General features: G+C 39.3%; 1 protein-coding gene across 31 annotated transcripts in view; it reads right to left on the bottom strand.

Moving 5' to 3' along the window:
* PHC3 (polyhomeotic homolog 3) overlaps positions 1–27265 on the bottom strand; it is a 105816-nt gene that overhangs the window by 11688 nt on the left and 66863 nt on the right. For 22 of the 31 annotated variants that reach the window (XM_008266473.4, XM_002716394.5, XM_070072521.1 and 19 more), the window contains 6 exons: positions 24988–25141; positions 19568–19818; positions 14331–14490; positions 8206–8320; positions 2716–2848; positions 2393–2624 (listed from right to left, as the gene is read on the bottom strand). In XM_008266473.4, the coding sequence (XP_008264695.1) occupies positions 2393–2624; positions 2716–2848; positions 8206–8320; positions 14331–14490; positions 19568–19818; positions 24988–25141 (1045 nt within the window). Of the gene's footprint in view, positions 1–2087; positions 2217–2392; positions 2625–2715; positions 2849–8205; positions 8321–14330; positions 14491–19567; positions 19819–24987; positions 25142–27265 lie in introns of those variants that run through there. The other 9 variants (XR_011388057.1, XR_011388058.1, XR_011388059.1 and 6 more) reach the window with 3 other exon arrangements.

Below are 27265 nucleotides of genomic sequence, written 5' to 3'. Positions count from 1 at the left end.
GACGGTAATTGCTGACTCTGGGAACAGCTCTGGGATGTGGGCATACTGCATACAAGCTCTAACACGACCCACCAGGACAGTTAACAAGATGATACATAAGGAGAAGAGAAAACTTTTAAGATTAAATACAGGTGTCCTGCCTAGAGAAGGAAGGAAGCTTATCTTCAATGAAGAGAAATAAAAGAGATTACAAAATTTACAAGCTGTTCATTCTATGAGAAAAATGTAGGAGTAGACTACTGGAGAAGGGAGAACAGCTCTGAATAACCTCAAAGAGGCTCAGAAGGGAAATTTACAAAGGCCAAAGGAGCAGAAAGAAATGAAGATAAAGCCATTTTCTGATATGAGATTTACTTTATGCTACAGGCATTAATCAGAAAAAAATTCTGAAAAGTGATATAATTGATCATACAAATAATCTTTGTTATTTGACCTATCAAAGCAGCTTGGAAATACTCCCAGTGCCATCAATAAAGAAAAACAGACTTACATTAAACAGACTCTAAAACAGTACCAAGCAGTTTTAAATTCTAAAAGTAGTCTCCTTTTAGTGTTAACAGACAACAAAATTAAGTGTCTAGATGAACTCAATAAAACAACCATCTCCAGTTTAACACTAACCTGTTTTTATATTTTTTTAAATTCAAATGAAGCAAGAATGAGATGAAGGAGTTAGCCTTCATTCTAATAACATAGCCAAGAGTAGCAAATAATGCTGGGAAAAAAATCAACCTTTAAAACAAGAAATGAATTGATAGGAGAAATCAGCAGTAGCTATTATTTGTTAATTATGTGAGCCATTACTTTCCTCAGGCTATAAACCAAATCTCCTAAGAAAAAAAGAAATATTTCTCACAAATGAGAAACCAGGCTCACAAACAGACCACATGCCCTAGTTGGAAGACTGAGACTACTCCTGAAGATGACAGCACCCAAGTCCAGTACTAGATGATTAGCAGACTCCAACATTAATTCTCAAGCTGGCTATTCTAGTCTACAAACTGTGTTTCATTATGTATCACAACCATAACCAGTGAAGAATCACCATTCTTCAATACATTAGATTTACAGCATATTCTAAGCCCAATGGTCTGGAACTACCTCAGATTTGTTTTCTTATGTACACACTTAAAAATCTTTGCATAAAGAAAATATCTTCTTTTTAAATAATTCTATTTTTCTTTAAAAGTGACCATATCTTGTTCTTTTTTTAAAATTTAGCATTTCTAAAACAAGCTATTGATAAAATAAAGCTTCATAGAATTTTGTACATAAGGTAAAATGCGTGACAGATTTTTTTTTTAAAGTCAGTATTTCTAAGTATTTTTTTGTACAATATATTAGTAGTAAGTTCACATCTAAGACTTTGGTCACCTTCATAGAAAGATTAATTAGAAATAATAGCTAATTAATTAGCTCAATTTCAGTAAGCCTGGTAGACAAATTTAAATGAGATGTGTCCTGGAAAACTTGTATCAAAAGAAATTATGAGATTCATAATAAATCAAGAGGGAACAAAATTTAATTTTTCATATTCATAAGATCAAAGTGATAAATGATAAGGACTTGCTGATTCTAAAAAATATACTGTTTAATATATATAATCAGTGTGAGTCTCATCATGAGCAAAGGTCTAACTGTCTAGTAACAAGTGCCTTGGAAAAAGTGAATATAAAAGATTATTGTTGCATTAAAGAAAAAAAGATAGACTTAAGTTGATGGAAAGAGTATCAAAATGAGAGTTACAGAAGGAAAACATAAATAAGAAAGTTGCTCTCCGAGTTAGAATGAATGTCACGAATTTCAGCTGTCTACTTGAAAAAATAAAATTTCAGAAGTGCTCTTGATGTTTATTGAAAAGAATCAAAGAATACAGCTTCCTTTAAAAGAGCCAGCTTGATTTTTTTAAAAGAAACCAAAACTTTACCATATTTTAAAATGTTAGATTAGCTTTCAAAAATGTTTAAAAAAAATCAGTCTCTCTCATTTAATTTTAAAAAAGGTAAAATTAGAAAATAAGGAGGAAATAGAATAGAAATACAGAAGAGCAGAAGGGAAGAAGTGTCTGATCCAATCTCTCTACTGACCTCTCGAGAGAAATCAGACTGAAGAGAAGAGAGCACCTTTAATATCTTCACCGGCTGAGGAGTCACAGCAGAAGCAGGACTAGTCAGTTTTTATCGACTTGGGGGGGTATGAGAAAATACCCAGTTGTGCTGAGGGAATAAGCAAGAGGAAACAGATCACATTTCAATAGCAAATGCCATTTAATTTATACATACACACAGTACTTCTCTAGTCCTTCTGTGCAAAAGGTGTGGATGGATCTAACAACATTGCTGTGTGTGAATGCACGAGAAAACCAGTAAGGCCAAAGTTGTGAATAACATACCAGGCAAAGAATGGATGAAGGCCCAGACATCATCAACTGTCCATATAGATGGCTCTGTTTGTGCAACTGGTAGCAAGTCACTGTTCTCAGGCATTTTCCTAATTCTCACATCCCGAAGCTCACGCTCTCGTTCCCGCTCGCTCTGCCTGCGCAGCCGAGTCGTCATGGCAGATGGCACAGAATCTTCATGAGAAGCCAAGTCTTCTTCTGCAGATGGATAAGTAATTGGAAGCTGGAAAATGTAGTACAAGTAAAATACAGCATTGCACTTTCCTTGCGTCTCTGAAAAGGGTATTGTACAGTGAAGCAAGTTTTCTACAGACCTGCCTAAGGATATGTTCTCTTGCTGCCCCATCAGGGCCACTTGGACGACGGCCACGATGCCCAAGACTTTGATTATCAGGCTTACGATTCCAACGACTAAGTGCAAATTTTTTAGAACAGCTAACATTGTACCTAAGAAAGTCAAGTAAGAAAAAATATTAAATGATAAATCAAACACTCCATTGAGTATTTAGTTATGGTGGCAAAGTGCAATTGTGAATCAGTAATTAGCAGAGACTTCATGAGGACTGTAATACCTGATAAAGTAAACCACATTTGTTCAATGAATTTGCTTATACTAGAGGTCAAGAAATGGCCTCTGTGGGACTGGTATTGTGGTGTAGCAGGTTAAGCTGCTGTTTTGAGACACCAGCACTCCACTTCCAAGTGTTGGTTCAAGTCCTGGCTACTCCACTTCCAATCCAGCTTCCCGCTAATGTGCCTGGAAAGCGGCTGACTCTGGTTCAAGTATTTGAATTCTTGCCACCCACATTAGAGACCCAGGTGGAGTTACTAGCTCCTGGCTTTGGCCTGGTCTAGCCCTGGCTGTTGCAGTCATTTGGAGAGTAAATGATGGATCGAAGATCTCTCACTCCTTTCAAATAAATAAATAAATTTTTTAAGTGGCCTCTGTGGAGTCAGTGCTATGGCTTAGTAGGCTTAGCATCCACTTGTGGTGCCAGCATCCCATATAGGTGCTGGTCTGTGTTCCAGCTGCTCCTCTTCTGATCTAGCTCTCTGCTATAGTCTGGGAAGGCAGTGGAGGATGTGGCCCAAGTGGCTAGGCCCTTGTAGCCACATGGGAAACTGGAAAAAGCTCCTGTCTCCTAGCTTTAGATCGGCCCAGCTCCATCTGTTGCAGCAATTTGGGGAGTGAAGCAGCAGATGGGAGACCTTTCTCTCTGCTCTCCCTCCCCCTGTAACTCTACTTCTCAAATAAATAAAATATTAAAAAAAAAAGTGGCCTTTGTGTATACTATAGACTATTCCTCAAGATAATACTGGACACCTATAATAAAGTATAGATATTTTCTCCTGACTGCAGCATGATAGTAGAGCTTTTCTTTTTTTATTTCTTTATTTGAAAGGCAGAGGCAGAGAGAAAGAGTTCTACTATCCACTGGTTCACTCCCCAAATGGCCAGCTGCAATGGCAGAATGAAGTCTCCTACATGGGTGCAGAGGCCCAAGCACTTGGCCTTCCAGGCACATTAGCAGGGAGCTGGAATAGAAGAGGAGCAGCCGGCACTCAAACCAGTGCCTATATGGGATACTGTCACTGCAGGTGGCATCTTTACCCGCTATGCCACAATACCGGCTCCCTGATAGAACTTTTTGCAAAATACAGAGGATGACTAATTTTCATAGCAGCAATAAATAAATAAATAAAAATCCAGGTTCCAGGAGGGTGAAAGTTATATTGCAATCATTTAGATGTTTATGCAAATTTATTTTCCCAAGTAATAATTTTTGAAGAGTGATTAATAAAAAGAGGTTAGTACAGTGCAGGGAGGATCACAAGCAGCCATTAAAAGATTTTTCAAATATTACTGAAATCAAAGATTGAAAATGTAAACTTGAGATTTCAAAAATACACAAGGAATTCATTGTTGCCATTTAGGAAATTAGAACTACATACTTTTTTTTTAAATGAAGAAACAGAGACAGAGACAGACAGGCAGGCAGGCAAGAGGCAAACAGAGTTTCCATCTGTTAGTTCACTCTCCAAATGTCCAATGGCCAGGACTGAGCCACATCGAGACCAGGAATCAACAACTCAATCCAGGACTCAGCAGCAGGGACCCAACTACTTGAGCCATCAACCAGCTGCCTCCCAGGGTCTACACTGGCAGGAAGATGGAATTAAGAACTATAGCCAGGAATCAAACCCAGGCACTCTGATATGGATGTGAGCATCTTACCACCAAATACTCACACTGTCATTCTTTAAAACTGACTGAAATACTTGTATTACTTTTATCAAAATATTTATTTGATATTTTTAAGACAGTTCTTTATAAAGTAATCATATTCCATATAATGGGCTAATTATAATAATAATTTAATTATATAATAAATATATATTTATACATAATATATAAATTTAATAATTTAATTATAATGCTAAAATAAGGGCTAGCAAATGTACAAAAGGCCAGACAGTAAATATTTTAGGTTTTGCTGTTGTCACACAAATCCCTGGCACAAGTGCTCAAATTACAGTCACTGTAATTTGAAAGTAGCCATAGAAATACTGAACAAGCATGACTGTATTACAATGTAATTTTTAAAAAGAAATGTGAATTTCACATCATTATCATGTATCAGAAAATACCATTCTTTTTACATTTTTAAAATGACATCAAGGGGCCAGTGCTGAGGTGTAGTGGGTAAAGCCACCGACTGCAGTGCTGGCATCCCATATGGGTTCAAGTCCCAGCTGCTCCACTTCCAATCCAGCTCTCTGCCATGGCCTGGGAAAGCAGCAGAAGATGGTCTAAGACGTTGGGCCCCTACAACCTTGTAGAAGACCCAGAAGAAGCTCCAGGCTCCTGACTTTGGATTGGCCCAGCTCCGGCCGTTGCAGCCATTTGGGAGAGTGAACTAGCAGATAGAAGACTTTTTTCTGCCTCTGCCTCTCTGTCACTCAGTCATACCATATTCTTTCCATTTTTTCCCAACCACCTAAAAATTTAAAAAGCCATCCATAGCTCAGGGGCTATACAAAAAATAAAAAAAAAGGAAGAACTTGGCCTGGGCAAGTATACCAAACAGTCTCTAGAAAAAAGAGGTGAAATTAATTATGAAGCAACTTTCTGAAAAGCTGCAAAAAGACTAAGAAAAATACAAGAAGTATTCAAAAATTTCATGGAAAATGTATATTATGAAGAAACTGGTCCCAAACACTACATTTACAATCCAGCTCCCTAATGTGCCTGGGAAAATAGCAAAAGATGGCCCAAGTACTTGGGCCTCTACCATCCACTTGAGACCCAGATGGAGTTCCAGGTTCCTGGCTTTCACCTGACCCAGCCCCAGCTGTGGTGGCCATTTGGGGAGTGAACCAGCAGATGGAAAATAGCTCTCTGTTCTCCTTCTGTTTCTCCACCTTTCAAATAAACAAACTGGTTGAGGGAGAGAAAGAGGAAAAAGCTATGAATGCATTTCAGGCTTTTTTTGTACCAATATAAACTTTAATTAATTGTCCATGAATGAAGTCCTCTCCTATGAAACTCTCTAATTTCTTATTTTCAAAATTCTTTTGCTCTAAGAAAATTACAAGAATAAGTCCCAATCAATTCTACCACTGATAACTACTCTAGGACAAGTATACAGATACCAAAATAAACTCTCCCCATCTATGTTTAATGAAAATATCAAGAAGTAGAAATAAGAATGAATAGACTACTTTCCTCCCAAAACAGAAAAGTGTCCTGATGGCCACTTCTTTTTACCTTAAAATAATTTTAAAAGTTCCTGCTGCCGGTGCCACGGCTCACTAGGCTAATCCTCTGCCTGCAGCGCCGGCACTCTGGGTTCTAGTCCCGGTCGGAGCACCAGATTCTGTCCCGGTCGCTCCTCTTCCAGTCCAGCTCTCTGCTGTGGCCCGGGAGTGTAGTGGAGGATGGCCCAAGTGCTTGGGCCCTGCACCCGCACGGGAGATCAGGAAGAAGCACCTGGCTCCTGGCTTCAGATCGGCACAGCTCCAGCCGTTGCGGCCATTCAGGGAGTGAATCAACGGAAGGAGGACCTCTGTCTCTGTGTCTCCCTTACTGTCTGTAACTCTACCTCTCAAATAAATAAATAAAATCTTTAATAAAAAAATTAAAAATGCCTGCTGTGTTAATTATATGCTTCTGGGTTCAGCAATATATGTCTGTGATTTCTATTTATATCAACTGATAAACTACTGTACCCATTGAGAACAGAAAAGAAGGCAGACTAGTTTTGTACTTGATGTGTAGCCCCTAAACATTTTGGTAAGATAGAAAACTAAGCATATAAACATAGAAACACCAGCAGTTCCTTGACCTAATTTATACTTTCCTCCTTCTCATTTGTTTTCCTCTGGGTTAGGGCACAAACCCCTAGAGACCCACACAAAGTTTAATAATGTGACAACTGTGCAGTCATCTCTGGGAGGAAAGCTGGTAGTGTTAAATGTCCTGAAATATTGGAAATAGTCAGGAAATTTAAAATATCCTGAAAAGCGACTCTTTTCCCAAGTTTTCAGTTTCTAATCACTTAGAATCAGATAGCCACCATTCTTTTTGTGGTATATGCAAACTACAACATTCAAGGTAAAATATGAGTTACACAATTTGACATTAGGTCTGTGTATAGCATGAAAGAATATTTGAACAACAGATTGACAAATGAAATAATGAGCTCACTTTTAGAGGAAAATAATTCTATTACTTATTTAACTTGGGTTTTACTAAGTATATTTTGGTGGCATCCATACAAAATAAAATGTTCAAGAAAGAAATTCCCTGGGTAGGAGTGGGCATTTGATCTAGCTGTTAGGAAGCCAATTAGGATGCCTGCATCCATCATCAGAACATCCCTGGCTCCAAAAGTAAATTCCAGCTTCCTGTTAATGCAGACCCAGGAGGTAGAGGTTATGACCAAGTACCTGGGTTCCTGCCAACCACATGGGAGACCTGGATTGGGTTCTTGGCTCCCACCCCTGTCTATTGTGAGCATATGGGGCAGCGAACCAGCAGATAAGAAACCCTCCTCCCAAATAAAAACAATTTTTTTAAATTACCAGTATACATACAATTAAGATCTTAAATTTCTTGAGAGAATCATTTTTGAACAAAGAACAAATTTCAAAATAATTAACCTGTGCATACAATTCAGCTTCAGCAGTAAATATCTACACTAGTACAATGTGTTACTCGGAACCAGAGTAAATTTTTAAAATATGACCTAAACATGGGTAGTCCAAGATTAAAGTAGAGACTAAAATACTTCTTTTGCTATTAATACTATTTACCTATACCAACTACTATTGAAACTATTAACTTAGAAAAGACAGGCATTTTGCTATCTGCTAATGTTGACAATGTAGAGAACTTATGGTACAGCTATTTCACTTAGAAACCTTAAAAGGAGAGGAAATGGTTCAAACAAATGAAAACACTTTAAAACAAAGTAAAACCAGTATTTCTATACTGATAAAACAATGCTGATTGAATATTGTTTTAATACCTTAAGGATTAGTATTATATAAATTCTATCATTTCAAAGGGGGCATTCTGAGCATTTGTTTCTTCAATAGATGATACTGTAAAACTGATGAGTGTTATGAATATATAACTTTCAGAGAGTAACTAAATACCAAAGTAGCTCCAAATAATGCTTCCTTATATTATTATTCTGTATTATAATTCCTAAGTTTGTTGATAAACTATCTAAGTTTTTTAGTTTTGTTACAGTTAATTATTGGTTTAACATTTAGAAAATTCAAGAGCACAGAAATACCTTTTGGCACATGACATAGTGCAGAACCGTTTTGACCGCAAAAATTCATTAGCATATCCCATTTTCCCACAGAATTCACACTTGAGCAACTCACTGTCCATTTCTTCTAATGTCTCTAAAAAAGAAGTAAACAAAGGAAAAAGATACAAAAAATTGAATTGTGCAACATTTTCTCTTAGCCTCTACTTTGCTTGGATATAGCTTGCAGATCAATGGCTCTTTAATTGAGTCTGGCAGAGCAATACAAAAGCCTTCAATGATAACTACCTATCTACCTACACCAATTCCCTCTTGCTTCTGCATCAAATCATTTTTTTTTCTGTGTTAAATACAACATTTTTAAAAGTTCATTTTGCTAAGAATCCATTGTGTCCAAAATGTGCAACAATTTTATAAATGCTAAGAGAAATGAGGATGAGTAATACTCAACTACTACCCTCCAGGAGAATACCTTCAACAAACAGTGCGACACTTGAATTTTGGTCATGGTGCTATGGAGATGCATAGTAGGGAACCCTTCATTCTAACTTAAGAGAATGAGGAAGACTTCAAAATCGTGAAATTTTGATATGCCTGATTTTAGAGCAGCACGTAAAATAACTCTACAGAATATACAGAGTATACATACTTCATAAAGTTACTGGAAAATTAAATTATACCATAAAAAATAAAAATATAAACTTTACTTTTCAACATAAATTTCATCAAGTTCAACACTTTTGTAAACAATAATAGCAGCAATTCAGTCCATCCCTAAAGAACTGAGGTTTTCTGGGAATTTAGTCATATCAATGCTGTAGTTTCTACGTTAGTAACTGAAGAAAAACAGGTGCCCTTTAAAGATTTAAAATGAGGAACAGGGGCTAGTACGGTGGCGCAGGTTAAGCGGGCTTGTGATACTTGCATCCCATACCAGAGTACCAGTTCAAGTCTCAGCTGCTCTGCTTCTGATCCAGCTCCCTGCTAATGTGGTTTGGGAAGGCATACTGCACAAGTACTTACGCCCCTGGCACCCATGTGAGAAACCCAGACTGAATTCCTAGCTCCTGTCTTGGGCCTGTCCCAGCCATTGCAGCCATTTGGGGAATGAATCAAAGGATGAAGATCTTTCTCTCTCTCAAATAAATAAGCAAGCTTTTTAAAGAAAAAGATTAGGAAACAAAAAAGTCAGAAAGACCTAAATGAGGACTGTAAGGTGGATACCTAACGATTTCCCGTCAAAACTCTCGCAGAGTTGCTGCTGTCTGATGTGAGAAATGAGCAGGAACATTATGGTGGAGTATGTTGTGTCTGATAAAGCTTTCCTGGGAGTTTTTCTACTAAAGGTTTGGCTTTCTCCAAACGCTCTCATAATAGATGTTATCATTCTTTGGCCCTCAGGAAAGTCAGTAAGTAAAAGGCCTTGACCACTCCAAAAACATTGTTGCTATGACCTGTGCCCTTGCTGGGTCCTCTTTTGCTCTGACTAGATGACTCCTACCTCTTGAGAGCTCTTGCTTTGTAGTACTTTGTCTTCTGGATAATATTGGTAAAGCCATGTTTCATTTGTAAACTGCTGATTTTTCTCGGACATTGTCCCCATAAACTTTTGTAAAATATCAATGATTTTACCATTCTTCCACGTAAGTCTCGCCAATTTGATGTTTGTTTTTGCTTCAATTTTAGCAAAATTTATGCTACTCTGATAAGGGCTCTTTTCAATTTGGTTCCTTATCTTTTTTAGTTTATCAAAATAGAGCCTGTTAATACATGCTACAAAATAATATCAGTTCATTTTGATGTGAAAAATTTTAAAATCCAAGCATAGTTTTTTTCATAACATACATTTTCCATGAATATTTTGAAGATTCTGCATATAATAACAAATTTAAAAATAGTCCCGTTTAGTTACATATTAAAATGAAAATAATTTAGTCTTTTTTCAAAAATAATAGTTTCATAATTTCCAAGCACTCCCTATTAGACTGTCCTTCTACTCCTACATCCCTAATTTTCTTTTTCCCCCCTTCAGTTAATTTATTTGGAAGGCAGAGTTAGAGGGAGATGGGGAGGGAAGGAGGGAGAGAGGGAGGAAAATCGTCCATCCACTGGTTCACTCCCAAAAGGGCTGCAACGGCCAGGGCTGGGCCAGGCTGAAGCTAAGAGACGGGAGCTTCATTTAGGTCTCCCACGTAGGTGGCAGGGATCCAAGTACTTGGGCCATCTTTTGCTCCTTTCCAGGCACATTATCAGGGAGTTGGACTGGAAGCAGAGCAGCTGGGACTCAAACTGGCACTCTGATAATGGAATGCAGGCATCGCATGTGTTGGCGTAACCTGCTGTATGACAAAATGCTGACATTCCCTATTAAATTCTTAGCCCCACCATATTTTGCTGATTTCTTGCATCATTCCTTTGCCAAGTCATTATAAAATATGCAACAAAAGCATTCAACTAAATAAAACTTCTAGCTATGAGCTCCACATATGCTCTTTCTGTGTTATTTATTTAACAAAGACTGTTCAAATAGCAACTCTGAAATTGAGATGGTATATATTCAGCAAGCTCAGGTACACACATTATCCATTTTACTACAGAAGCAGATGGCGAAGTAGTAAATCAGTTGAAGGCAGCAAGAACTACTAAAAAAAAAACCCAAACACTGAGAAATAATATTTAATGTTGGTAGGACATCTAAATACATTATCCTGAATAATGAAATCATTAACAAGTGACCATTTTAAGGAAAGTCTCAGGTCTATCTTTAGAAGCAAAAGTCTTTAATTACGAGCAGTGAGGAAAATACAGTCTCAAAACAAGCAAAATAAAAATTGCCCCTTCCAAAGCGTAGTGATAGCTTTCACATAGCTGAGACCTCTTCAGAATATCCACTGACCCAAGTGAGCTGATGACATAACCTCCAAGAGTATTATTTTTACTTTATCATGCAGATAGCCTGACCATGAAAAGTCTATAGGGGACAGAACCACCACTAACACAGCACTGAAGAAACACTGTTCCAGGAATAGTAACATGACAATATACATTATCTGATAACAGGTTAGAATACCTTACAAAGGAGAAGGAAATGTTTTTTATTGTTCAGAGAGGGGAATTACCAATTATGACTTGAGACTAACAACCTAACAAAAATGGAATGTCAGTTTTATTTCTAATAAGCAAGTTAGGGATGTTAACAGATTCAAAAATTTCTTTCTAACATTCAAACATATTTTTAACAAATCAGATAATACTCTAAGGCTACTTTTTTAAAAATTTATGAAGAAAACATTGCAGAGCTGAGGCAGGCGAATGGCACAGTGGGTTAAGCTGTTGTTTAGAAGACCTCCATCCCGTATCAAAGTGCCTAGGTTTCCAATCCCACTTGGCCAACTTCTGGCTAATGCACACCCTGGGAGGCCGCAGATGATGATGGCTCAAGTATTAGAAACCCCACCACCCACATGGGAGATTCAAATAGAGTTCCTGGCTCTTGGCTTTGGCCTGACATGGCCCCACCTGTCGAGGTCATTTGGGAAATAAACCAGAACACAGAAGATCTCTCATTTTCTCTGCCTTTCAAAAAAAGCTGGGGCCAGCATTGTGGCACAGTGGGTAAAGCTGCACCTGCAATGCCAGCATCTGATATGGGCACCCGTTCCAGTACCAGCCGCTCCACTTTGATCCAGCTCCTTGCCAATAGCCTGAGAAAAGCAGCAGAAGATGCTTCCAGTGCTTGGGTCCCTACCATCCACATGGGGGACACAAAAGAAGCTTTTGGCTCCTGGCTTCAGCCTTACCCAGCCCCTGGAGATTGAACAAGTGGATGAAACACCCCTTTCTATCCCTTCTTTTCTCTCTGTAACTCTGCCTTTCAAATAAATAAATAAATAAATGATTTTTTTTTTTTTTGACAGGTAGAGTTACAGACAGTGAGAGAGACAGACAGACAGAAAGGTCTTCCTTCCGTTGGTTCACTCCCCAAATGGCTGCAACAGCCGGAGCTACGCTGACCTGAAGCCAGGAGCCAGGTGCCTCCTCCTGGTCTCTCATGTGGGTGCAGGGGCCCAAGCACTTAGGCCATCCTCTACTGCTTTCCCAGGCCATAGCAGAGAGCTGGACTGGAAGAGGAGCAGCCGGGACTAGAACTGGAGCCCATATGGGATGCTGGTGCCGCAGGCGGAGGATTAACCAAGTGCACCATGGCACCGGCCCCAATAAATAAAATTTTAAAAAATGATTTATTTATTTGGAAGGCAGAGTTACAAAGAGGCAGAGAGAGAGAGAGGTCTTCCATCCACTGGTTCATTCCCCAAATGGCCACAGGAGCCAGAGCTGCACTGATCCAAAGTCAGGAGCCAGTAGCTTCTTCCAGGTCTCCCATGTGGGTGCAGGGGCCCAAGGACTTGGCTCATCCTCCACTGCTTTCCCAGGCTACAGCTGAGAACTGGATCAGAAGTGGCACAGTCAGGAATTGACCCAGAATCCATATGGGATGCCGGCATTGTAGGTGGCGGCTTTACCTGCTATGCCACAGCGCCAGCCCCAAAAATAAATCTTAAAAAAAAAGAAAAGTTGCAGAGAAAAACTGAGTTCAAAAACCTATGGCCGGCGCCGCGGCTCACTAGGCTAATCCTCTGCCTTGCGGTGCTGGCACACAGGGTTCTAGTCCCGGTCGGGGCGCCGGATTCTGTCCCAGTTGCCCCTCTTCCAGGCCAGCTCTCTGCTGTGGCCAGGGAGTGCAGTGGAGGATGGCCCAAGTCCTTGGGCCCTGCACCCGCATGGGAGACCAGGATAAATACCTGGCTCCTGCCATCAGATCAGAGCGGTGCGGTGCGCCAGCCGCAGCGCGCCAGCCGCGGCGGCCATTGGAGGGTGAACCAACGGCAAAGGAAGACCTTTCTCTCTCTCTCTCACTGTCCACTCTGCCTGTCAAAAAATAAAAAAATAAAAAACAAAAAATAAAAAAAAATAGAATAACGTCTACAAAAAGGATTCTTTGGGGGGGTAAAAAGGATTCTTCGATGTTAAGGAGAGCCAGTGTTACATTTCTCTTTGAACAAATGTATTTGCCACTTGATTGAAGAGCATATCCCTGATATAATTCTAATTCTCATTATCAAACATCAGAAGGTGCAAAGTTTAAAACCCATGGAGCTTATGTTGTGGCACAGCATGCTAAGACACTGACATCCCAAATGGGTACTGGTTCCATTCCTGGCTCATCTACTACCGATCCAGTTCCCTATTAGTGGGCCTGAGAAAGCAGTAGAAGATGGCCCAAGAACTTGAGCCCTGCCACCCATGTGGGAGACCCAAAATGAAGCTCCAGGCTCCTAGCATTGGCCTGGCCCAGCTCTGGCCACTGCAGCCATTTGGGGAGTAATCAGTATATGGAAGATCTTTCTCTCTAACTCTGCCTTTCAAAATAAATAAATAAATCTTTAAAAAAATAAATAAAACCCAACAATCTTGGTGCCAGAGCTATGGTGCAGCGGGTAAAGCTGCTGCCTGTAGTGCCAGCATCCCATATGGGCACCGGTTTGAGTCTTTCTGCTCCATTTTTGACCCAGCTCTCTGCTATGGCCTGGAAAAGCAGAAGATAACTCAAGTCCCTGGACCCCTGCATCCACATGGGAGACCCGGAGGAAGATCATGGCTCCTATCTTCAGATTGGCCCAGCTCCAGCTGTTGCGGCCATTTGGGGAGTGAACCAGTAGATTGAAGTCCTCTCTTTCTCTCTGCTTCTGTTAATTCTGCCTTTCAAATAAATAAATAAATCTTTAAAAAAAAAAATCTTGAAACTCTAATTTTAACTAAATTCAATACAAGACTTTTGTTACTTAAATATGATTTTTTAAAAAGAATGTTACTTTTATGCTAAAATTTTAAATAATTTTCTCTCATATTGTATGGCAGAACTTATTCCCATCCACACTCCTTCAAAAGTCAAACTGACACCAGCAACTTTTTTCAATTAGTTATTTGACCATTAAGACTCTGGTTAGCTTCCCCATTATTTTAGTCAAGCTGCACTGTGTAAGTTATAGGTGAATACTTCCAAGTGCAGAATAAAAATTACATTCTACTATAAGCAAGGAAAGTCAGTTAAGTTACAGGGTATTTTTTAAGTGAAATACACAAACCTTCAGCAATCATGTCTTCCATCTCTGTGTCAGATGAATTATCTGCATGCTTTGTATTATTCTGTAACTCCGGCTGAACACATACAGAATTTATCACCTGATTCTCCAAAAGAGGCCTCTTTTTCACAGGTTGTTCTATTAGCAAAGATGAACGACTCACCTTAAAAAAAAAAAAAAAAGAAAAGAAAAATCTCTAGAAAGAAAACTTCTTAAAGTGAATGTTATCTGTGATAAGTTACTTGTTCAGCTGATCAGATCCACTCACTAGGTAAGTGTGTTATTCCTTGAGAGAGCTGGGCAATCTGGACATAAATGCTTTATTTCTGGTCATCAGCAGAATGGCTGCTTCAAAGTCCCTGTCACATGTCACCCAGTGTCCTAGTTTAGGCAAGTAGTTAAAAAAAAAAAACAACTTAAATTTGAGCAACTCCTTATGTTTAGAATTAATACTATTTACAAGTTATCTGGCACTGTTAAGTATATCTTTAGTTCAGCCCAACACTGAAAAACTAAGGCAATAACTACCAGTGTATTTAGGATTTAGGATTTTTTAATTTTAGGAAATATTACTCAAATAATACTTTTTCAAATTCTGTATGATGTTGACTATTTATCCTTCAGAAACTTTACTATTTTCCGTATGAATGCCACACAAATAGAATATCAGCAATAAATTCGGACTAGCCAATATCCTAAATTAGTGATTTTTTTCTGTAACAACTTTCAAGAATTATTTTTCAAGGGCTGGTGCTTTGGTGTTAATTGGGTTAAGCCACTGCCTGCAGTGCCAGTATCCAACATGGGTGCCAGTAAAAGTCCTGGCTGTACAACTTCTGATCCAGCTCCCTGCTAAAACACCAGGGAGGGCAGCAGAAGATGGCTCAAGTGCTTGGGCTCCTGCATCCACATGGAAGACCCGGAAGAATATCCCAGCTCCTGGCTCCTGGCTTCAGCCTGACCCAGCACAGCTGTTGTGGCCATCTGGGGAGTGAACTAGAGGATGGAAGTCCTCTCTCTGCCTTTCAAATAAATAAAACAAATCTTTTTTAAAAAATAATTTTTAATTTTTAATTAATCTCAAACTAAATCATTGGCTTTTTTTTTTCTTTTTTTTGAGAGAAAGACACATAGAGACAGATATAGACACACAGAGAAAAAGTTTCCATCTGCTCTCCTGGCCCACTCCCCAGATGCCTTCCATGGCCAGAATTGGCCTGGGTCAAAGTCAGGAGCCAGAAACTCACTCCAAGTGTCCCATGTGTATGGCATGGACCCCATCACTTGAGCCATCCTGGCTGCCTCCCAATATCTGTATTAGCAGGTAGCTGTCTATAGTCAGCAGATGGAGTGATATCAAACCTAGGCACATATGGGAAACAGACATCTTTAGGCTAAATGTCTGCCCATAGATTACTACTGTATGTATTTTATAGGTGAGTACACTAATGTTCAAAGTATTTACATGATTTCTTTACAATGGCAAAACAAAGACCAGAACCCAAGTATTCAGATTCAAAGCTCAGCAACCTAGTCCACTGTAATTACAAAAGAAATGGATGGGGCCGCCACTATAGCGCAGTGGGTAAAGCTGCCACCTGCAGTGCCAGCATCCCACCAGTTCAAGTCCCGGATGCTCTACTTCTGATCCATCTCTCTTCTATGGCCTGAGAAAGCAGTAGAAGATGGCCCAAGTCCTCGGGCCCCTGCACCTGAGTGCGAAGACCTGGAGGAAGCGCCAGCTTTGGCAGCCAATTGGAGAGTGAACCAGTGGATGCAAGACTTCTCTCTCTCTCTCTGCTTTTCCTTCTCTCCCTGTGTAACTCTTTCAAATAAATAAATCTTTTTTTTTAAATTTTTTGACAGGCAGAGTGGACAGTGAGAGAGAGAGAGAAAGGTCTTCCTTTGCTGTTGGTTCACCCTCCAATGGCCGCCGTGGCCGGCGCGCTGCATCCAGTGCACCACACTTATCCAAAGCCAGGAGCCAGGTGTTTCTCCTGGTCTCCCATGCGGGTGCAGGGCCCAAGGACTTGGGCCATCCTCCACTGCACTCCCTGGCCACAGCAGAGAGCTGGCCTGGAATAGGGGCAACCGGTACAGAATCCGGCGCCCTGACCGGGACTAGAACCCGGTGTGCCGGCGCCACAGGCAGAGGATTATAGCCTAGTGAGCCGCAGCGCCAGCTCAAATAAATAAATCTTAAAAAAAAAAAAAAAAAAAAAGAAATGAAAAATCTTCAAATGTTAATAACAACAAGCTTAACTAATGCTCAGGATACTTGGTTGTTATAGTATTACTTATTTTAGAAAGATTTCTAGCATAAATAATTCTGAACAAAAACGTTTACTGATGTGGTAGTGAGCCCTTAGCTAATCTGAAAAAAGGATGACTAGAACATCTTAGTCCTCAAGAATGCCGGTTAAATTGTCAATATCTGCTACACATGAGGAATAATAGCTTACTGGAAATTTCTCCATTTAACTTTAGAGTATGATTGAACTTTTAAAGTCAATAACACTATGACAATTTTTTCTTTGCTTATTTCAAATAGATATTTTATATACTTCAAGTAAGGTTTATGGCAATTACCCCTAGAAAAAGATGGTAACAGGGCCAGAGCTGTGGCACAGCAGGTTAAAGCCCTGGCTTGCAGTGCCAGCATCCTATATGGGCTTTGGTTTGAGTCCCAGCTGCTCCACTTCCAATCCAGCTCTCTGTTAATGCACCTGGGAAAACAGTGGAGGATGGCCAGAGTCCTTGGGCCTCTGCACTCACATGGGACACCCGGACAAAACTCCTGGCTCCTGGCTTCTGATCAGCTCAGCTCTGGCAGTTGAGGCCATTTGGGAAGTGAACCAGCAGGCAGAAGATCTCTGTCTCTACCTCTCTGTGTAATTCTTTCAAATAAATAAATTAAAAAAAAAAAAAAAAAAAGATGGTAACAGGCAACGGGCACATGTCTGATGGATGAATAAATGTAAACCTTTCTGGAAAATAATTTGGCAATATATATCAAGAACTCTATGAATATATATGTAATGTGATACAATAATTCTATTTTAAAAAAAGATTTATTTATTTACTTGAAAGTCAGAGTTACAGAGAGGCAGAGGCAGAGGCAGAGGCAGAGAGAGAGAAAGTCTTCCATCTGCTGGTTCACTTCCCAAATGGCTGCAATGGCCAAAGCTAAGCCGATCCAAAGGCAGGAGCCAGGAGCTTCTTCTGGGTGTCCCACTTGAGTACAAGGGCCCAAAGACTTGGTCTATCTTCTACTGCTTCCCCAGGTCATAGCAGAGAGCTGGATTCAAATTGGAGCAGCCAGGTCTTGAACTGGCACCCATATGGGATGCCAGCAGTACAGGCAGTGGCTTTAGCAATTATGCCACAGTGCTGGCCCCTACAATAATTCTAAATCTAGGAATTTATGCTAAGAAAATTATTTAAAATGTAGACAATTTATATACAAGGATATTCCTTTCAGAACTACTGAAAAAGTGAAAAAATGAGTACAATGTACAATATGAAAGTTTTTCCATAAAGCAGATTAGATAAACTTTCAAAATATTTTCCAATGTACTAATAATGGAATGGAAAAATAAATGTTCAAATTCTGATGTTCCATAAAGTAGAGTATTATGTAACTGCTTCACGTGTTTCCTAAGGGGGCCAGTGTTGTGGCATATCGGGTAAACCTGCCACCTGTGATGCCGGCATACCATACAGGCAGTGGTTCGTGTCCTGGCTGCTCCACTTCTGAACCAGCTCCCTGCTAATGGCCTTGGAAAGCAGCAGAGGGATGGCCCAAGTCCTTGGGCTCCAGCAGCTACATGGACGACCCAGAAGAAGCTCCTGGCTGCTGGCTTCAGACCAGCCCAGCTCTGGCCATTGAGGCCATTTTGGGAGTGAACCAGCAGATGAAGATCTCTCTGTTTCCCCCTCTATCTATAATTCTGTTTTTCAAATAAATCAATAAATCTCAAAAGAAAAAAGCATAAGAATTACTTTTATAATCTGTTAGTAAGTGCCAAGAACTACAGAGTAATTTATGCATTTAATTCTCACAACAACCCTAACCAGTCTAATGAGCAAAATGAAGATCAGAAAGGTTGAAAGAGTTGATAAATGTTAGACAGCATGCGGCAGAGCCAGGATTCAAATACTTCTAGTTACACATCCTACTTTGAGTAGGGAGAAACGACTGTTCCTCCATCCACTGTATAAGAATTCTTCTAGGAGATTCAGGTTGAACACACAGCAAACCGAACATGAAGGCAACTAATTGGGTAACCAACTATTAAAATACAAGATTTTCACCTATGAAACTGAAAATCCAGGTGACTCAAAAGCCTTCAGAAGTATTTTATGTTTTATATGTATTTGTCTTTGATTTGTTGTCTAAGAAAAAATGTCACTACTGACCCAACTTCCTGTTAATGCACCTGGGAAGGTACTGGAAGATGGCCAAAGTACTCTGGTCCCTACTGCTCACATGGAAGACCTGAATGGAATTCCTGGCTTCTGGCTTTGGCTTGGCCCTGCCTTGGCTATTGTAGCCACATGGAGTGTAAGCCAGCAAGTAAAAGATCTCTTTTTTCTGTGTATATATGTGTCTCTGTCTCACCCTCCTGTTCTGTTGCTCTTTCAAATAAATAAAATAAATATACATCTTTAGATGTTGGCATTTAAGTTATGTACAACCTAGTCTGAAATGTTAAGATTTGTAGTGACAGAGCACTTCCATTTTGAGGTGAACATTTAAAAGCATTTTTTAAATATGACTGAAGGCTGAAATTTAGGAGTAATGCTCATTATAAATCATCAATTAGCTGACTTTAAATATATTAGAATATGGAGAAGTTAATATTTTCTGCATATCATGTTAAAGCTGACAGTGTATCACATACAAGGCAGTATTTTAAAAAATTATACACTTTAGATATCATTTTAGTCCTTTCATTGGACTAAGCTTCCAACCACCTTTCTCTAAAACATGGTTAGAATTTTACTGATGATGCTCCTATAACCTGAAATTTTTTTCTGTTCTTTTCTCCTGTAAATCTACATAGTTATCATAAAATTCCAGAAGTGTATTTGGAAATATGTAATGGATATAGAATTCAAGATAAAAACTGACAACTAAATAAAATTACAAGGTTTCTTATAGGAGAACCATAAAAGACAATTTAAAATTAATGTTACATGAGCAATTTTTTTTAAACACAAATATGCATGCTACTTACTGGAAATGGCTCCAATCCCTCCTGAATCACAAAGCCTTCAATAACATGGGTCAAGATCTGTGGCTTAACTATAGCCTGTGGAGGTTTATTTTCCACATTTGGAATGCCACTGGGCATAGATGTACTGTTACTCCTTGTGGTAGCAGCCGGAAGTAAGAGCGGAGGTGGAGGCACAGAAACATGAGAGGGATCCGATGGAGATTTAATTACTGAAGCACTGACAGATGCCACAGCAGGTAATTCCACTTGCTCTGGGGGGAAAAAAGTTATTTTTTTGACCTCCAGTATTTTGTCCAGCAAATATGAAAGAGAATTCAAGTATAAACCCTTTAGTTAATATCAAGTGTTTTCAAAAACTGTCCTAGTAATTTAATCTACACAATAACCTTTAGAGGTATAAACTATCATCCCTACTTTACAGAAGGCAATTTGCTCAACATACATCACTGAAACCTTTGTTTCAAAAACTGCCACAATAGGGCTGGTGCTGCAGTACAGGAGGTTAAATGGCAGCACAGGACACCTACATCCCACGTTACAGCCCCAGTTGAGTCCCGCTGCTCTGCTTCCTATCCAATTTCCCATAAATATGCCTGGGAAAGCAGCAGATGCTGCCATTTATGTGGGAGATGCAGCTGCAGACTAGGTGCCTGACTTCAGCTTGGCCTCAGCTTTTGAGGCCATTTTGGGAGTGAACTAGCAGATAGAAGAGCTCCTCCTCTCTCCCTCCCTCCTCCCACATGTCTTTCAAATAAATAAAACTGTTTAAAAAAAAAACTGGCTCAAGACATGAAAGTGTTTTAGAATATCAATTTACGTATAATTACTAAAATGTCTTTTTATTTCAATTTTAAACTTTATAGATATTAAATCCCCTATGTTCCTACTTATACATTCCAAATAGTTTGGGCAGGACAAGGGTTGGGGAAGGATACTTTAAAAATGAAAAGAAATCACAAAATTCACAAAGTAAGTTGAAATACCAATGAACTGCAAAGGTCATTACCCTTAACTTCAAGCATAAGACTCACACAAATGTTCTTTGTTCATCTGGTATTTTTTTTAAATTCTTCAGGGCTCTACATATATTAATTCTGAGGCACACACACTACTGGTCAAGTACAAAATGTTGGGCTGAATCATGATGATTCTCTCCCTTCAAACTCTGAGGACCACAATAAGACAGAAATGACAGCCTGTGATAGATTTTTACCCATTTGGTTGCACCAACCCTTTACTGCCTGTTCTAGAGTAGAAAGGCCGAACCGTCCGCTATCTAGGAGTAGCAGTTGAGTAGAGAGAGCTATGTCTAACAAAATAAAGAGCACGTGCATAAAGATAATTATACTTGCCGAGCACTCATGCCAGGTAACATGCTCACTGTTTTAAGTACTGGAACACAGTAATCCTTACAAGCAGTCTATTATAAATTATTCTATCTGTGGTATTTTGTTATACCAGCACAAAATGGACTAAGATACTACAATAAGTATAATTTGGTTTATATGGAAAATATTGCTTTATATATATATGTATAAATATATATATATATATATTAAGATTTATTTATTCATTTGAGAGGTAGAATTACAGAAAGAGAGAAGGAGAGACACAAAGTTCTTTCATCAGCTGGTTCACTCCCCAAATGGCCAGAGCTGGGCCAGTCTGAAGCCAGGAGCTTCTTCCGGGTCTCCCATATTGGGGCAGGGGCCCAAGCACTTGGGCCATCTTATACTGCTTTCCCAGCCACAGCAGAGAGCTGAGTAAGAAGAGGAGCAGCCGGGACTAGAACCAGCACCCAAATGGGATGCTGGAGTTGCATGCAGATGATTAACCTACTATGCCACAGCACTAGCCCCCAGTATATGTTCTTATTATTAAGTTTTTAATTATTTATTTGAAAGGCAGAGGAAGTGAGGGGAGAGAGAGGGACAGAAAGTCAGAGAAGGGGAAGGACGGAGGGAGAGAAGGAGAATTGAGAGCAAGCGGGCAAGGCAGGGAGGGAGGGAGGGAGGGAGGGAGAGAGGAAGAGGAAGAGGAAGAGGAAGAAGAGAAAGAAAGAAGAGGAAGGAAGAGTGTGGGGAGCAACTCGGACTAGACTAAGTTACTGGAATTAAGACTTATTCTATGCATCTGCTCTCCCACAATATGGCGCTGGGAGAGAAGAAAACAGTTTCTACACAGCTGCCTCCAGTTCAGCCAATAAACTGTAGGACTTGCTCCTGATTGGAGGAGAGCGGCGTGCTCGGCGTGTGGGCAGCCGAGTTGGGATTGGCGGAGGAGGACTATATAGGAGGAGAGAGACGGCATGGTGGCGTGGGTTGGTTGGAGAGTGCGTTGGAGAGTTCGCGGGGAAGTTCGTTACTTCGTTCTTTCTCATTTCTCTCTACTCATTCTTGCTTTGGGAGTTTGCTGTTTACTTATTCTTACTTTACTATAGAAAGGACTTGTAAAAAAAAGGGAAACAACAAGCGCCCGGTCCGGTGCGGCTCCTCCGCGTGCGGAGGAGCAGCAGAAGAGGGTTGTCCTGGTAGCAGACAAGATCAGTATCACACTGCAGTTTGTTGCTTCCTTGCCTATTACAGTAGCACTTAACTGAAAATTAATGATAATGAGGGCCATGAGATATTCAGTAGTACAAACTGCATAAAACAATGCCTGAACCAAGATTAGCATTATTTATTTTTTTTAAAGATTTCATTTATTTATTTGAGAGGTAGAGTTACAGACAGTGAGAGGGAAAGACAGAGAGAAAAGTCTTTCTTCCGTTGGTTCACTCCCCAGATGGCCACAACAGCCTGAGCTGTGCCAATCCGAAGCCAGGAGCCGGGTACTACTTCTCAGTCTCCCATGCAAGTGCAGGGACCCAAGGACTTGGGCCATCCTCTACTGCCCTCCCATACCATAGCAGAGAGCTGGATTGGAAGAGGAGCAGCCAGGACTAGCTCATATGGGATGCTGGCACCGCAGGTGGAAGATTAACCTACTGCACCACAGCCCATGCCCAGATAAGCATTATTTAAAAAAGGGTTCTCTGGGGCACAAAACCCTGGCCTTAAGCGCCGGCATCCCATGTGGGTGCCAGTTCTAGTCCTGGCTGCTCCTCTTCTGATCCAGCTCTCTGCTATGGCCTGGGAAAGCAGCTGAAAATGGCCCAAATCCTTGGGCTCCTGCACCTGCGTGGGAGACCCAGAAGAAGCTCCTGGCTCCTGACTTCAGATTGGCTCAGCTACAGCCGTTGCAGCCACCTGGGGAGTGAACCATTGGATGGAAGATCTCTCTCTGTCTCTACCTCTCTCTGTAACTCTGTCTTTCAAATAAATAAAATAAATCTTTAAAAAAAAAATTAAAAAAATAAAAAACAGTTTGCAAACTTTCAGTAAAGGGCCATGGATGGTCTCTGCAACTACTGAATTTTGTGGCTATTAGCACAAAATCAGCCATAGATAATATCTGAATAAACAAGCATTGATGTATTCCACAGAACTTTACTGGTATTTATTGACAATGAGATTCAAATTTCATGTAATTTTCACATGGTGTGAACTATTACTCTTGTATTTTAGATTTTCGTTCAATCAATCAAAAATTTATAAAGATCCTTAGCTGGGCATATAAAAATAGGCAGTAGTAGGGCCAGCATTGTGGCACATCAGGTAAAGCCATGGCCTGCAATACTGGTATTTCATATGGACACCGGATGGAGTCCCAGCTGCTCCACTTCCCACCCAGCTCCCTGCTAACTGCCTGGGAAAAGCAGTGAAAGACAGCCCAGTGTTTAGGCCCCTGTCACCCATGTGGCACACCCAGATGAACCTCCTGGCTTCTGGATTTGGCCTGACCCAGCCCAGATCTTTGTGACCATATGGCGAGTGAACCAGCAGATGCCTTTCAAATAAATTTTTTAAAAATAATAAATAAATAATATTTTAAGAAATAAAATAAAAAGTTAGTGAAAAAGGTTTGAATATAGAACTGTTGTCTGTCAATCCCTATCTAAATAAAATATTCAAGGCAAGTATTTGGCTCAGCAGTGAAGACACCACTTGGGGTGCCTATATTCCATATCAGAGTGCCTGGGTTCGAGTCCCAGCTCTCTTTCCAATTTCAGTTTCCTGCCAATGCGTATCCTGGGGGATAGCAGATGATGGCTCAAGTACTTGGGTCCCTGCTACCCACATGGGAGACTTGGATGAAGTTCCTAGCTCTTGGCTTTGGCCTGACCAATCCCAGCTGTTGTAGGCACTGAGGAATGAACCAGCAGATAGAAGATATCTCTTGGGGCCAGCGCTGTGGTGCAGTGGGTAAAGCTGCTGCCTGCAGTGCCAGCTGGTTCAAGACCCGGCTGCTCCACTTCCAATTTAACTCTCTGCTATGGCCTGGGAAAGCTGTAGAAGATGGCCTAAGTCCTTGGGCCCCTGCACCCATGTGGGAAGACCTGGAGGAAGCTCCTGGCTCCTGGCTTCAGATTGGCGCAGCTCTGGCCATTGCAACCAATTGGGGAGTGAACCAGCAGATGGAAGACCTCTCTCCCTCTCTCTCTGCCTCTCCTTCTTTCTCTGTGTAACTCTGATTTTCAAATAAATAATAAATAAATCTTTTTAAAAAAATCTCTCTGCCTTTCAAATAAATTTAAAAATAAATTTAAATAAAAACTAAATCTTAAAAATTATTGTGGAATACATGTGTTTTAGGACCCAGACATTAGACTATCAGTAGACTGCTGTTTTAGTAAAAGACTTAGGGGGTCACAGTAACTTTGAAACTGTGAGGAGGAATATACAGGAGATTTATCTGAACAAGGCAGTAGCACTGAAGTAGTGAATAAAAATTTAAAAGCTTAAGTGCAAAAAAATTTTTTTAATCATGTCTCTTGTAAGTATTAATAAAACAATTTAAGCAATGTTAGGTGTTCAAAAATACTTAAAAAACCATTTATTCAGTCAGAACACAATCAATTGTGTAAAATATCAAATACTATTTAGAATGTATTATAACATTTTAGAAAGTATAACTTATACTTTCTAAAAATTTATAATTTTGATTTATTCTCATTTTTAAGCTAGAAACAGATCAACATATGAGTCTAAATAGGCACATGAAACACATTGTTACAAACCACTAAATATTAGAAGACTGAAATGGTATGTTTTTCATTTGGATGGTATTAAACAATTTTGAAACTATAAACTTCCTTACTATTAAAGAAATTTCAAGGAAAGCAAATAATTATCATCTAGTCTGTAATTAACTAATTTCTTCATCAGAAAAAAAAAAAACCTCAAAATCTAATCTACCTTTTTACTGCAAGAAACTATAGTAACAGTTTAATAACGCCACCTATAATGAAAAAAATTAACTTTTCTCATTACTAACATTAACAAAGAAAAAAAATCCCTTAATTTTTGGTATTTCCTCACCTAACAAAGGGTGTTCTGAAGTTAGATCTTCTCCTCTCCCGACAGTTATAGCCGCTGGAGACAAAGTGGGTGGTGGTGGGGTCCTGTCCATTCGTACACATTCATCTGCCTCCTCTGGCATTTCTTCTTCACACACATCTTCTACCTGATAAACCTGAAATGACAAACCATACTGCCTTAAGATGTTTCCAGAACTACATTTAATGAAGTATCCCAACTTTATTTTAAAAGTTAAATTCTAAATATGTTAAATTTCAAAACAAGGCAAATTAACTATTCTGACAGGTTAAAAGGAAAGCTTTGAAATCACTCAAATCAAGATTTCCATAAAACTTGATCATATTTCACTGAAAGTAAGCTGTGGGTCAGTTACACAGACCAAAAATTGCTAGTTACCAAAAAGATGTGGGTCAAGTCTGGATATTCAAAAAAGAGTTTTAATTTTATATAATCAAACAACTATTTCAGGAAATATACTGCTATTAATTTTTAATTGTCGGAGATCAGAATATACTAATATCTCTTATAGGCTCACTAAATAAATTTCTAAAATGGCACAATATATCAGTAAATGTACTGTCAGGGAGGACTATACCACAGGCTGTTCTTTATTGTTATTATGTGAATTAAATATTAAACTATGAAGAGTAACATTAAAGTATCTACAAAAAATAAGCAATTATATTTTCTGTTCTTACTCAAGAATCTAATTAAATCATATGTTAATATCATAAACAGAAAATGCCTTTCCTTAAAACACTTCTAAGTCATTAATAACATGCTGATTTTAGTTATTTAATACTGTTCAACATATATGTGGAAAAGTTCTTAAGCTTTACATTGACACCACATTATTAATTATAAAAATGATACTTAAGAAGGAAGATGGACTCAGAGTTATATAGCTATAAATAACTAAATTCTTACTTGTGTTTCATTAAACATAAGGCTTAAATTTCAAAATGTACTTCTAGAGACTGACAGTTATTTTGTCATAATTTATTATTTATGAAAGACAATAAGTTACTAAAAATGAAGTAAAAATAGTTTACCTCTCTTCTTTTATGTGCAAAGGATATTACTTAAATTATGAGACCTTGAGCTTTTTTATGGTTACTTAGCCAAAATGATTGATACTCTAATTTGTGAAGCAAAAAAACTACTTTAAATAGCATTCACAAAAACTTTAACATTTAATTTGTATTATTTTAAATTAAACTACTAAAGAAAACTGATGATTTGAAGTATGTAAAATTAAACATAAAAATGATTAAGATTTATGAAACCTGCATGAGTCTTAAGTTATGAAAGGAACCAAGAAGTTTCATCCATAAAGGAATACCTAACAATAAGCAATAATTTAAAAAATAAAAATCTTTCCAAGCCTCTACTAAGAAAAACATCATCTTTTTTGCCTTTTTTATTTTTATTTATTTATTTATTTATTTATTTTTTGACAGGCAGAGTGGACAGTGAGAGAGAGAGACAGAGAGAAAGGTCTTCCTTTTGCCATTGGTTCACCCTCCAATGGCTGCTGCGGCCGGCGCACCGCGCTGATCCGATGGCAGGAACCAGGTACTTATCCTGGTCTCCCATGGGGTGCAGGGCCCAAGCACTTGGGCCATCCTCCACTACACTCCCGGGCCACAGCAGAGAGCTGGCCTGGAAGAGGGGCAACCGGGACAGAATCCGGCGCCCTGACTGGGACTAGAACCCAGTGTGCCGGTGCCGCAAGGCGGAGGATTAGCCTAGTGAGCCCTGGTGCCGGCCTTGCCTTTTTTAAAAGTTAAAAATTCTGTTACTGATGACTTCATATGTATTATCCAGAACTGTTGATACAAATCTGCTAAATTGGTAACATTTGCTGACTACTCTTGCATCAGGAAACCTGATTTACCAAGAGACATCCTTTGCCTCATGTCTGTATTTCAGACATGAAAACAGTCATCCATTATTGTACAGTGCAACAATGACAACTGGCTAGCACCTGTTCTTGAAAATTATAATCTAAAAAATGATGATAATGTCTAATATAGAGAAAATCATCTGCCAAAATGGGGTTAACAACAACAACAACAAACTTCTAGTTTTCTAGTTCTCAGACACAACTGTTGTAGCCATGATTAATCTGCCCTAGTGGTGGGGATGTTAATTCAATATTAGGCAAGTTTAGTTTCATCAGCCAGTGCAATTTTATCTACATTCCTTTAATAGATATTACTTTTTTCCCAAAGAATATCTTTTCTTAAAAGACTAAAATGTTTAATGTGAATGCTAT

Source organism: Oryctolagus cuniculus, chromosome 4, assembly GCF_964237555.1.
Source record: "Oryctolagus cuniculus chromosome 4, mOryCun1.1, whole genome shotgun sequence".
Lineage (NCBI taxonomy): Eukaryota > Metazoa > Chordata > Mammalia > Lagomorpha > Leporidae > Oryctolagus > Oryctolagus cuniculus.
The sequence above is the reverse complement of the archived record's forward strand: the minus strand, read 5'-3'. Positions and strand labels throughout refer to the sequence as shown.